Source organism: Curcuma longa, chromosome 19, assembly GCF_044706935.1.
Source record: "Curcuma longa cultivar G26 ecotype Majalengka, Jawa Barat chromosome 19, ITB_CL_G26_1.1, whole genome shotgun sequence".
NCBI classification, from domain to species: Eukaryota; Viridiplantae; Streptophyta; class Magnoliopsida; order Zingiberales; family Zingiberaceae; genus Curcuma; species Curcuma longa.
In genome coordinates this window covers 916,423-929,192 of record NC_133879.1, presented here as the reverse complement: position 1 = coordinate 929,192, position 12,770 = coordinate 916,423, and the positions used below count along the sequence as shown (strand labels likewise).

Here is a 12,770-nt window from a genome sequence, read left to right as displayed (position 1 = left end):
CATCCATAGGCTATGTAAATATAGATACGATACATAAGCACACAAGACAACACAATAAACATCAGAGAAAAGAGCTGAGATATAGATCATAAATCAGAAATATTACATGCATTTCAAAAGTTATCACAAAAGTGGGAGCACTCAGAAGGTGCTAAGGCAAAACACAAAGTGCAAATATCAATACAAACATCATGAAATGAAAAAAGAAAGCCTAATCGAGGTCCATATTAGGAGGAGCACTGCTGTCAGTCACCCTATCGAGAGTAGAAGTCAGTGCAGGAGGATGATCCAACATCCATAACTGAAACATCTAGGTCAGAAAGGCCACAGACCCGTCAATGGAGTCAAGATGACCATTGAGCTCAAGGCATAGCTCCTCGATCTAAGTGTCAAGTGACTCAATGACTGCCTCTAAATAACCATCCCAATCTGTTGAAGACTCATCATCGTTAAGGGCATCTAGTGCTGTAAAGGTAGTGCTCCTTCAGCCTCCTCACCGTCAAATTCATCGGCATGATCATCATGGTCTTTGTCCCACTCTATGGTGTGGAGACCCTCCTTCAGCCCAGCTAGGGAGAAGTTGCGTAGTCCAATCTGATTATAATCAGTCAGAGGTTTAATGTTGTCCCCGCTCCTAGTCACATCAATGCCTAACAATGCAAGCCATGCGGTAATGATAGGAGGGAAAGACTTGTAAATCTTTTTCTGAATGAGTTTTGTATAATGTACAATGTAATGAAATATGTTAAAAATAATATCAACATCTAATCTATGACATAATGCGTATAAGATGAATAGAGGACTTAGCCGCACTACAAGAAAAAAAGGATTTCCCGGCGGTTTAAAATTTGAACATGTTTAGCGGCGGGCTCCGGAAGGGGATTCTAGGATTTTGACACGCCGCAAAATCATTTCCCGGCATTTCCCGGTTTACCAAACCGCCACTGATACCGGTGTCGTTAAACCATTTAGCGGCGGTTTTAGAGAACCGCTGGAATAACCGCCACTAAAATAGATTTCCCGGCGGTTGTTTTTGCGGCGGTTCGAAATATTTCCCGGCGGTTGTTTTTGCGGCGGTTCGAAATATTTTTCGGCGGTTGTTTTTGCGGCGGTTCAAAATATTTTTCCCGGCGGTTTGCTAAAACTGCCGCGAAATGGTTTCCCGGCGGTTTGCTAAAACTGCCGCAAAATAATTTCCCGACAGTTTAAGCTTTGAGTGTGCAATTACAGATTTTTCAGCCCGCGATAGTTTTTATAAATAAATACAAAAATTAAACCAAAAATTGTAATAAATAGAAAATTTTACTTGCATTAATTTCTTACAAAACTAGTAAACAAATATCAATCATTACACATGGATATCAAAGTTGTCAGATGTCAAATACAATGAATTTAGGTTACAAAAAAACTGAAACTTTGTTTGGTTACAAAAAAACTGAGAAATCTCTCTAGCTTTCTCAGATGTCAAATCCTAGAAATAGATCCCTCTCTTTTCCTTCAACCAGGTTGCAAATTCGTTGTTTTTTGAAAAGTAGTCATCTGGAGCGCTCTTCAAACATGTAAAGTAGGCATGTCTGCACAAGTACAAAAAAAAATTAGAAGAGACAAACTAAATCTTGTCACTCATGCTAGATTCAATACTACACAAAATTATGTACATAAAAAAAAAGGCAGAATGCTTAACAGACAACACAAAGCTGGCCTAAAGTTTGATTCAATATTTCACTTAGACAAACTATAACCTAAAGAACAAAACACCAGCAAATAAGGAACCATTGCAAATAAGGAACCAAAGTGATACACACAACAAATCTAGAATAAAGGAAAATACAAAGAAGTGGATTATAACACCAAACATATACATTAACCAAATCATTTAGATGTACTTGATCAAATTTAACTAAGAAGTTGCAAGATAGATTAGTTCTGGAAAGAGCAAATATGGCCAGTGCTCTATTTTAAACCAATAAATTGTCATTATGGACTAAAGAACATTATTGCATAAGTAGAGTGTTATTCATGAAAATATTGTCTATTTCTAATGTGAAAAAGAGAAACCTTTACGGATTCAAAGCTAGCTTTTTGAGTTGAATCATGTCATGTCATTGATGTGGATGTATTAGTAGTTATCTATCTTATTTGTATAGCAGTGTCATTCTGTCCAAGCTAGCTTCTGATTATTAACAACATTTTTTTTGAATTTAAGTTCAACGAGAAGAAAAATAAAATAATTACTGTTGTTTTGTGACTTTGCAAGTATACTACTGATTTCGACAGAGATAATTGATGCTTACACCTGTATTTAGAGAAGCCTCCTTTGCTTTGTGCGACAGGGCTTGTTTAAGAACAGCAGAAAGCCAACAGCTCCCGCTGCTATACCAACAAATCTGAATACTATAATCGCTTAGGCGTATCAGATTTTATATACAAGCTGGTTAAATATATCTTTCAAGTTATTAGTCATCTAAACTACTGCTCAGTGTCATCCAGCCATAGAATGATGAAATCAGATAAGGAAATCAAGTATTCAAAAACACATACCTAGCTTCCACCATCATTGAAGCTGCTTCCAGCAATAACCTTGACTGATGATCAGTATTGTATGCTCTAGCATAAGCTACATTTTCTAAAACATCAGCACCGTTCAATCCAAATCTGTCAAGTTTAGTCAATGAAGTTGTGTATATATTAATCAGTCAAATATCTTATTTGCCATTATGTTGTTGCAAACCTATCTGCAATCTGCAGTAGTCTTTGAGGCCTAAACGTGCCCTCAGCATCGATATATAATGCCTTTCCTTCACCACCACCTTGATCCAATGGAAGCTGAAAGCAAATAGAGTTTGTTGTTTTGAGAAATTGAATTTGCAACAGAACTAGCATAGACCAAAATATTACTAATGACAAAACCAATAAAAGCAAGTTCAAGGAAATGTTATAAACCAATAAAAAACAATAATGACTGTGACATAAAAGCTATATATACATGTAAAGGCTAATTTATAATGTGTCACCATTCAAAACACAATATGATACCGAAACATACCTGACAGGTGACACAGAGAGTGTGGCACAATTGTGTTTTACCAGAACGAAACTCCCCATATAGTTCAGTAATAGATCCAGTTTCAATTCCTCCTATATTCAGAAAGTCAAGACAAATGAGCAAACATGCAATGGCTATCTACTGAAAACAAAATCCTAAGAATTTACCCTCCAAGATCTTATCAAGTTCCCTTGACCCAGATGTGATTTGAATTATTTCAAGGCGTTGAGCATGGAGTTGACTTGCACTAGTAAATCCCAGAGGTACCAACTTAGAAGCTGTACACAATTTGAATATTCAAAATTATAATGCTCAGAAAGTTCATATAATATATAAATTATCAGGCAACAGATAAATGGATTTCTAAATTGCTCAAGGATAGTTTAGAATTACCCGCTTCAATTATTTTGTCAACTTTTGCATCACTAATCCCTTTGATTTGCAGCAGATCTTTCCTTGGAGTATATGCAACAGATTCCACAGTACAAAGTCCAGCATCTTTTAGCTTCTTGACATCTACGGCAGCAATCCCAGATGCCTTCATAATAAAAGAACTCACTGACATATTAACTGAAATTGTTGGAAATAACAAATCCATCCTCTTGAAGTGACTATGGAAATACAAATCAAGCTACCATTTGATCCAGAAGGAAAACATGCAACATTTATGCAAACCGACTACTTCTACAAGCTTAGGTACTTATAACTAAGGGGTATCTAGTTTGTTTACTACAATTATGATTCTTCTAACCATCATAGTCAACAAAAAGCAAGAAATCTTTGCAATAGAACAAATTTAAAGCATTAAAGTTTCAATTTTGCCCGAACTGTCACACTGCTGAAGATGTTAACTTAAGAAGCACTACTATGAATATTGAGGAGGATCAATTTGAACTGAACAACAATATAATTACTCGAAGAAAAAAAATGAAATGTAGAAACTTACTTGATTTGGGATGGCTTCTTACAGAATACAACAAATGAAATGACATCCTGCGGAAACAACACAAAATCAGGGGAAACTTACTTGATTTGGCAGGCTGGAGCGGAAGTCTCGGCGGCGAAGTCTCTGCACGGGCTGGGTGGAAGGCTCGGCGGCAAGCAATCGCAGGAACCCGGAGAGGAAGTTTAGGGTTCGTGCGAGAGGGAGCCGCGGCGTCCGAAGAGGAAGTCTCGGCGGCGAAGTCTCTGCACGGACTGGGTGGAAGGCTCGGCGGCAAGAAATCGCAGGACGCCGGAGAGGAAGTTTAGGGTTCGGGCGAGAGGGACCTGCGGCGTCCGGAGAGGAAGTCTCGGCGGCGAAGTCTCTGCACGAACTGAGTGGAAGGTTCGGCGGCGCAGGAAGTAGGGTTCGGGGCGACAGGGAGGCGCGGCGTGAAGTTTAGGGTTGGGGAGAGTTGAACCGCGGCGTGTTCGGGCGAGAGGGAGCGGTTTAACGGGTCGGTAGGGTTAGAAAATAACGGCGGTTATTGTAAACCGCCGGAGAAAATAAAATATAGCGGCGGTTAAATTGTAAACCGCCGTGAATAACATTTTAAACTGCCGCAAATCACTAAACCGCCGTAAATCAATATTAAACCGCCGCAAAAAATTTATTTTTGTGGCGGTTAATTAAAACCGCCGGGAAAAAAGATAATAGCGGCGGTTTTTCAAAACCGCCGCTAAATAACCGCCGCAAAATCATGATTTTTTAGTACATTTAGTTCATTTTGCGCCTAATTTTGATATTGTTCTTGCGTATGGTTATGTTAGTGAAACTGTATGCTGTAGATTATGTTATTGAAACTGTATGCTGTAGATTAGTTCATTTTGTCAAAGTGTGCAGTTTTCAAGCGCAGGCGCTTCTGCAAAATTACAACTTCAAAGTTCATTGGATGCTCTTTCAGGTGGCTGGATTAAGTCTCTTGCAATTTCATAGAAGACGCGAGTGATTCTGTTGAACAGATTTCGGTGGAAAAACCGTTTGAGACAGACGAAGAAATTGAAAAAGAGAAGATAGAGGAGCCCAAAATTGGAATGCTATTTGATTCCTATGACGAAGCTTACTTGTATTATAGCAGATATGCAAAACAAGAAGGGTTTGCTATTGTGAAAAAATCATTCACAAATGGAGCAGATGGGAAGTTAAAGTATGCATGTCTGTCATATAATCGCGGTGGAAAGGCAAAAGTGACAAGTAACCCGGTGAAACCACGTCCCCAAATAAGGATTGGTTGTCCAACACGTGTTAATGTTGTCTTAGGACATGATGGGAAGTGGAGATTGAACCAGACTATCTTGACTCACAATCATGGTCAGAGTCCATCAAAGGTCAAGTACTTAAAGTGCAATCGGATCATTGATGAGCATACAAAAAAAAGGCTTCAGCTGAATGATGCAGCCGGGATAAATCTGAATAAGAGTTACGATGCCCTGCAAATCGAGGCAGGGGGACCTGGTAGCCTATCTTTTTCTCAACAAGATTGTCGCAATTATTTGGATAGACATCGACGCTCATTGCTCGTTGAAGGAGATGCTGAGGCAATGTACAAGTATTTCGTAAAGATGGGAAAAGACAATTCTAATTTCTTCCATGCAATGGATATGGACGATGAAGGTCAACTAAGAAATGTATTTTGGGCAGATGCGAGGAGTCGAGCAGCAGCGAAAGAGTTTGGTGACGTTGTTACATTTGACACAACTCATGAAGATACAGAGTCATTTTTGTGGTTATTTGAGACATGGAAGACATGTATGTGGGATTGTCCTCCGAATGCAATCATTACGGATCAATGCATGGCCATGAAAAGTGCTATCGAAAAGGTGTTCCCATTGGCACGACATCGGTGGTGCATTTGGCATATCATGAAGAAAATACCTGAAAACTGAGCAGATACAAGGCTAGAGAAAAAATTAGTGGTTGTATGCGCAGAGCAGTGTATAATTCACTGACAGTTGATGAGTTTGAGAGTGTTTGGCATGCATTCATCCAGGAATATAGCCTTCAAAGTAATGCATGGTTAGATGGGTTGTATGCAGAACGGAGAAGATGGGTGCCAGCTTATCTAAAAGACATATTTTGGGCAGGGATGTCTTCTACGCAAAGAAGTGAAAGTATGAATGCATATTTCGATGGTTACATTCATTCAAAGACGACACTGAAGCAGTTTGTAGGACAGTATGAAAATGCATTGGCAAAGAAGGTTGAAGCTGAACATCAAGAGGATGTGAAGAGTTGGCACAGTTTCATCCCGTTGATACAAGAAGCGGATGAGTTGGAAAAGCAATTTCAAAGTGTTTACACAAATAACAAGGTGAGGGAGTTTCAAAAAGAATTTGTTGGTAAACTGAATTGTTTGTGCTCAAAGATCATGGAAGGTGTGAATGTGTCTGAGTTTGAGGTAAAGGAGTTGATTATGTTTGGCGAAGGTGAAGAAAAAGTGAAGAAGGAAGTGGCTTACAATGTTCGTTTTCATGCTGAAACGAACGAAACCTATTGCACCTGTCAACTGTTTGAGTTCAAAGGAATGGTCTGCAGGCATCAATTGTTGGTATGGTATCATATGAGGATTCAGAAAGTGCCTGACAAATATGTGTTGCGGAGATGGTGCAAAAATATCAAAAGAGCTCACTCTAAAATTCCGATTAGTTATGATAAGTCATCGAGGGGAATTGAAGCACAACGTCGTGAAAACATGTGCAACCTCTTCAAGGAGGTTGCTGATTTGGCAGAGGAATCAGTAGAGAAGTATAATTTGGTGATGACACGGGGATGTCAACTAAGACAAGAGTTGTTGATAGATTCGCTTGGGCCTGACAGATTAGGCTCAAAAACACCTGATGGTTCATTTTCACTTGAAGCGGACCTTACAAGTACCCAAGGGAGTGCCAACATACTTGATCCGAAAGTTGTGAAGCGAAAAGGAAGGCCACGTTGTAATAGGATACAGGGTTCGGTTGAAAAAATCATCAGGAAGAAAACGGAAAAGAAACAAATGGCAGTGCTCAATAAAAAAACCAAGGTACAAGTTCTCATCTCTTCTACTATTATGGTTCGTTTGAACATCTCTTCAACTTCTCATTTTTTTACCTTCATCTGATTTCATTCATGCATTCACTTGGTTTATTTTGACATATTTTTCATTGTTTTGAATTTTGAATTTATGACATATGATTATGTGGCTTTGATTCTTTCATTCCGTGCAAAGAATGATCCGGAAAGAATAAAATGTTGGACTGGTGATGTTGAGCTAGACTTTAGTGAGAATGACCAGAAAAAATGTTGCATCTCTTCATTGTCTTTCAGTTGCATTTTAGTTAAATTCCTTTTCCTGTGCTAATTACAGGTGGTTCAGGAATCTCAATGTGTTCTAAATATCATGCCCCATAGTGATACATTGAATGAAGATTATGATGTCAATACTCAGGTAACTGCATTTTTATCGAAGCTTCGAATTGAGCATCGTTCAAAATGTTTAGTGATGCACCGAGTCTGAACTTTTCTGCGAATTGCTATGCATGATTGAATTTCAAACAGAGTGCTGGTGATTTTAGCAATGGACAGAGTGCTGGTGGTTTTTCAGCCTTTGGTGGGACTTGTGGACCTGCTTCCGAACTGTTCACACAGATGAGGAAGTAACTGATGCTTCACATTTGCAAGCTGACTAGCAGAGAGCAGGTTATGGCTTTCAGGAGACAGACACTAAGTCGGTGATTTCTCTTAACAGAAGCTGTTCTCGATGTGAGTTTAGCTGTTCTCGGTGTTTATTAGTGTTTATTAGTTTTTAGCTTAACAAAAGCTGTCGGAATCTCAATAAAAAATTTTTGTGCGTAATTTTATCTCACATTTCAAAAAACATCTAAGGAACACCACGAGATATATACTAAAATGTAATTGAGAACAACAAATAAAGAGTAATATCTCCATGTAAAACAATGGAATATGTCATATGAGAAAGAGTTACACTTTCAAAATGAAAAAAAAATATCAAGGGTCGTGGTCCAAGCAGATAATTCTGGCCGTTCGAACAGCAGATGAAGTACTTGTCATTACAGTGGACTCATGGGTACTTGTCATTATCCGTGCCATCAAGTACATCATTAGCAACATCTGTAGCCTCTGCTCGCGTTGGCCTCGGAGATTTAATCTGCCCGAGTAATCTGCGCACTTCCACTAAGTCTAAGACTTTACGAACAAATGAAAGAGCAATCATATCAATTTTTTTGGGAACTCTCTTAAGATATCCTCTTTGTCTTTCTCTGTCCATGTAGGGAGATCAACCAATACGCCTGGAAGATTAACATTCTTTATCACATTCAAAGACAGAGAAAGTAATTGTGCCATCAGAACAGAGAATAACACTTCCCGGCTTCACATCATCGGCTAGCTTCTTGTAGCTCATGCAGATCATGTTGGAAACGCCTTTGATGCTGTAATCAGTGGGAATGGCGACCTCCCAGAAATGTTTCAGTTGTACAGGTTTCCCGTCTTTCAAGAAACCAATTCGAATCTCCACACCCTGCATACAAATAAAGCGGAGAGTCATAAAAGACCGAAAATCACGAGTAAACAATAAAGAGAACAACAAAAAAGAGACCGACGCAACCGCAAAGAAATAGAAATCGGTGGAAATGAAGAGAGTGAAGAAGCTTCTAGCCTTGGTGTCCAGCATGACGGCGCAGAGGAGGCTGGTATTCTCCATGGCGCGGTGAAGGTTATCGAGGGTTTCCTGGTGGTACTCATGGTAGCCGTGGGAGAAATTGAAACGGCCGACGTTCATATCTGCGTGAAGAAGCTTCTCCGCCATGGAGACGGAGCGAGAAGCCGGGCCCAGAGTTCAGACGATCGGCCGTTGATTTGTATTCAGCGAACGCTGCTGCTGGGTTTCCCATCTCTCTCGCCGTCTCCCAGTTTCCTCAAACAAATCACTCATTTAATCGACGGTTTAGATTTATCTTCTATTTAAAAATTAAACGGTCCAGATTCCCGTCACAAATTTGTGACGGGAATATGTTGTGACAAGGATGACTCCTCTTTTGTTAATCCTTGTTTTAACTTCGCTGGATCCAGAAAAATTGCTAGTGAATAATTACTGGTGTATACTATTAATATTATCATTATAATTATTTACTTATTCCTGTATGATTGTGAGCAAAGGAATATTTTGAGGCATGTATCTTATATATTATTATAATCAAATTGTGTGTCTTCTCCAATTATTTGGCATCTGCTTTTATGAATTTACCACTACCTCATGGATAAAATTTTAAATTATGTTCCCTAATCTGAATTTATTTTGTTTCTTAATCTGTATTAAATTCAAGTTCATTCCGATTCTAATTCTTCGAAAAAATTTAAACTAAAACTACTATAGGATTGTTTTGAGTCTTTACATCATTTAATTAAAAGCACAGACAAACTCTGATAGTCTTGTAAAGTGCTTTTATAGATTTATCTTTGAACTTCTGATAAAAAAAATAACAATATAGAAGTTCTAATGCCTGACTTTTTAAAATAATTTTAAATTTTATAATTTTTTTAAAATATATTTTTTGATAAATGTCTGCTTCGGGTGGAGCCTGCGTTGTGCATTTTCCACACTGTCGCCGTTGCTTCCACTTTGAGTCAAGTCAACTTTCCACACGTCGAACATATTGAGCAGAGCACTCTCTTCTTGTCTCCGCACACTTCTTCCCGGCGATATCACAGCACCAATGGATCACCACCTCCTCCTCCTCCTCCTCCTCCTCCTCAGGGCGTCACTCCTCTTTGCAGCCGCCTCCACCGACTTCAGCCCCAGTTACTTTCTAAACTGCGGCAGCAAATCCAGCATCACCACCAACGATAGCCCCCCGCGAGATTTTGTTACCGATTCCAACTTCGTCTCCGGCCACTCCTACCCGCTCTCCAACCCCTCCTCCGACACCTCCTCCTCCCTCTACTCCACCGCCCGCGTCTTCACCGGCACCGCCTCCTACACCTTCCCCCTCAACTCCACAGGCGTCCTTGGCCTTCGTCTCCACTTCCTCCCCTTCTCAACCGACGATCGGGACCTCTCCGCCGCCCTTTTCCGAGTCACCGCCCAGCGCTTCGTCCTCCTGGACAACTTCTCCGTCGCTTCCTCTGGAGCCCCCCTCATCAAGGAGTACTTCCTCTGGTTCGACTCTACCGCCTCCACAAACCTCGAACTCACCTTCCTCCCCGCTTCATCTTCTTTCGCCTTCGTCAGCGCCGTCGAGGTCTTCACCACCCCCTCCTATCTCTTCCAGAGCTCTCCCCCCGTGCACGATTTATCCAATCAGGCTGTGGAGACTGTCTACAGGATCAACGTCGGTGGTGTCAAGCTTACTCCAGTCAACGATACCATGTGGCGGACATGGATCCCTGACGATGACTATCTTTTCAACAAGAACACCGCTTTGGTGAACAGTCCCAACTACCAGAGCAATCAACTACGAAATCGTAACTGTGACGAACATTGTCGCTCCAGAGTCTGTCTACAGCACGGCTCGTACCATGAACATTCCAGAAGACATGCGGATTGGCAATCCAGATTTCAACTTCAACGTCACCTGGAATTTTAAAGTGGATGCGGGCTACAATTACTTGGTCCGTGCACATTTCTGCGATTTCATTTCGCAGGCGTTTCAATACGACCCTATCATCTTCAACCTCTACGCTGCCAACCAGTCTACGGAGATCAATTCAAGAGATCACGCTGATTCCCCTAGCGTGCCCTTTTATTGGGATACAAGGGCGGAGAAGCTGCACTCTGGGTGGATTAACATTAGCATTGACCGGTCTAACAAAAATAGCCCAGAGAATGCTAATGCCTATCTTAACGGCCTCGAAATCTTCAAATTCAAAGATGCGCTGGACAATTCCAGCGACAGCAGCAAGAGAAGCGTGTCCGTCGCGGTCATCGCCTCCGCTTCTGTTGGCAGCGCCGTCCTGCTGAGCCTCGTTGTCTTCCTTTTGGTACTTTTGGCTTGCAAGCGTCGTCGGAGATCGAAGTCTCAGCCGCTGCTCCCGAAGGAGACATGGTCGCCGTACCGCCGAGGAACGACGCCGAGGGGAAACTCAGTGGACCTCTCAAGCGAGCCGACTGAAGAAACGACGGCGCAGACCGCGTCCCCCAGGGTGAATCTCGACCTCAACATCCCGCTGCTCGAGATCAGGGCCGCCACCAACGACTTCGACGAGAGCCTCGTGGTGGGGAGCGGCGGATTCGGGAAGGTCTACAAGGGCATCCTCGGCGACGGCACCAACGTAGCAGTGAAGCGGGCCATGCCCGGGTCGAGGCAGGGGTATCCGGAGTTCCAGACCGAGATCCTCGTCCTGTCCAAGATCCGCCACCGCCACCTCGTCTCTCTCATCGGTTACTGCGAGGAGCAATCGGAGCGGATCTTGGTCTACGAGTACATGGAGAAGGGCCCCCTCCGGAACTATCTGTACGGATCCGACGACAAGCCGTGCCTTTCGTGGAAGCAGAGGCTGGAGATCTGCATCGGAGCTGCCCGCGGGCTACACTACCTCCACACCGGCGACCCACACCATCATCCACCGCGACGTCAAGTCGACAAACATCTTGCTCGACAAAACCTACTTGGCCAAGGTCTCCGACTTCGGGATCTCGAGGTTGGGGCCTTCCACGGGCGAGACCCATGTGACCACGGCGGTGAAGGGCACCTTCGGCTACTTCGACCCCGAGTATTTCAAGACGCAGCAGCTGACCGAGAAGTCCGACGTCTATTCCTTCGGAGTGATGCTGTTCGAGGTGCTCTGCGCGCGGCCGGTAATCGACCGGAGCCTGCCGGAGGAGCAGATGAACGTGGCGGAGTGGGCGCTGCATTGGCAGAGGAGTGGCCAGCTGGAGAAGATCATCGACCAAAGATTGGCGGGAAACATCAACACGAACTCGTTGAAGAAGTTCGGGGAGACGGCGGAGAAGTGCTTGGCGAACTACGGCGACGACAGGCCGTCGTTTGCCGACGTACTGTGGAATTTGGAGTACGCGCTGCAGCTCCATGTGACGGAACTGAAGAGGGAACCGCACGAGGACAGCGGCGCAGTGGATTTGCAGATCTCCGTGGCGGCGACGCGGCAGGTGGAGTTGACGACCGTTGCCAACGTTGAGGAGGAAAATAACTGGCGTATGAGGAGCATTATGCCGTTAGACGCGTCGGGGAGCACCGTGTTCTCCCAATTGGTCACCAGCGAGGGAAGATGAATGACACGATCGGATTCGTCGGGAGCACCGTGTTTTCTGAATAAAAAATAATGAAATTTGTCCACTCTGATCTCAACTCCCAAACGTTAAACGCTATTTAGCATATTTTATTACACTTTTGTTTGCTTGGATTTGCTTAAGTCAATCATTCCGGAATCCGGCCGATTTCCGCTGAAATCGGCCAACAGCCGTTCTGTCGCGTTTCTGGCCGGATTCCGGCCGGATTCCGGCCACAATCCGGCCGGAATCCGGCCCCGGCCGGAGCGCCAGCGAGATGGCTTTCCAACGCATCCGGTCCGGCGGCCGTCGGTGACCGGACGGCGGCGCGACGGCGGTGGAAACGGCGGTGGGTCGGAGCGGTGCGCAGGTGTCGCGTACGGTGGTTCGCGCAGGAAATCAGGACTCTATATATATATATATATATATATATATATATATATATAAGAGTTAAATAAAACAAGGAATCAACCTTGTTTCAATTTCCCATGAGTCGATTTGAGAAGGTTGGGTCTAGT

The 12,770-nt window shown here is 42.9% G+C and overlaps 1 protein-coding gene and 2 pseudogenes across 1 annotated transcript; 2 read left to right on the top strand and 1 right to left on the bottom strand.

The window, feature by feature from the left end:
* Positions 1–459: 459 nt before the first annotated feature.
* On the bottom strand, positions 460–3,811 carry LOC141812708 (DNA repair protein RAD51 homolog 1-like). The gene is made up of 7 exons (XM_074700718.1): positions 3,440–3,811; positions 3,214–3,324; positions 3,047–3,138; positions 2,732–2,826; positions 2,542–2,655; positions 2,295–2,373; positions 460–705 (listed from the first exon to the last, which is right to left on the bottom strand). Exons 1-7 carry the CDS (start codon positions 3,642–3,644, stop codon positions 460–462), a joined length of 942 nt encoding a protein of 313 aa, XP_074556819.1. The 5' UTR covers positions 3,645–3,811.
* Positions 3,660–7,664, top strand: LOC141812707 (protein FAR1-RELATED SEQUENCE 5-like; annotated as a pseudogene).
* Positions 7,665–9,739: 2,075 nt separating this feature from the next.
* LOC141812526 (putative receptor-like protein kinase At5g24010) lies at positions 9,740–12,284 on the top strand (annotated as a pseudogene).
* The last annotated feature ends 486 nt before the right edge of the window (positions 12,285–12,770 follow it).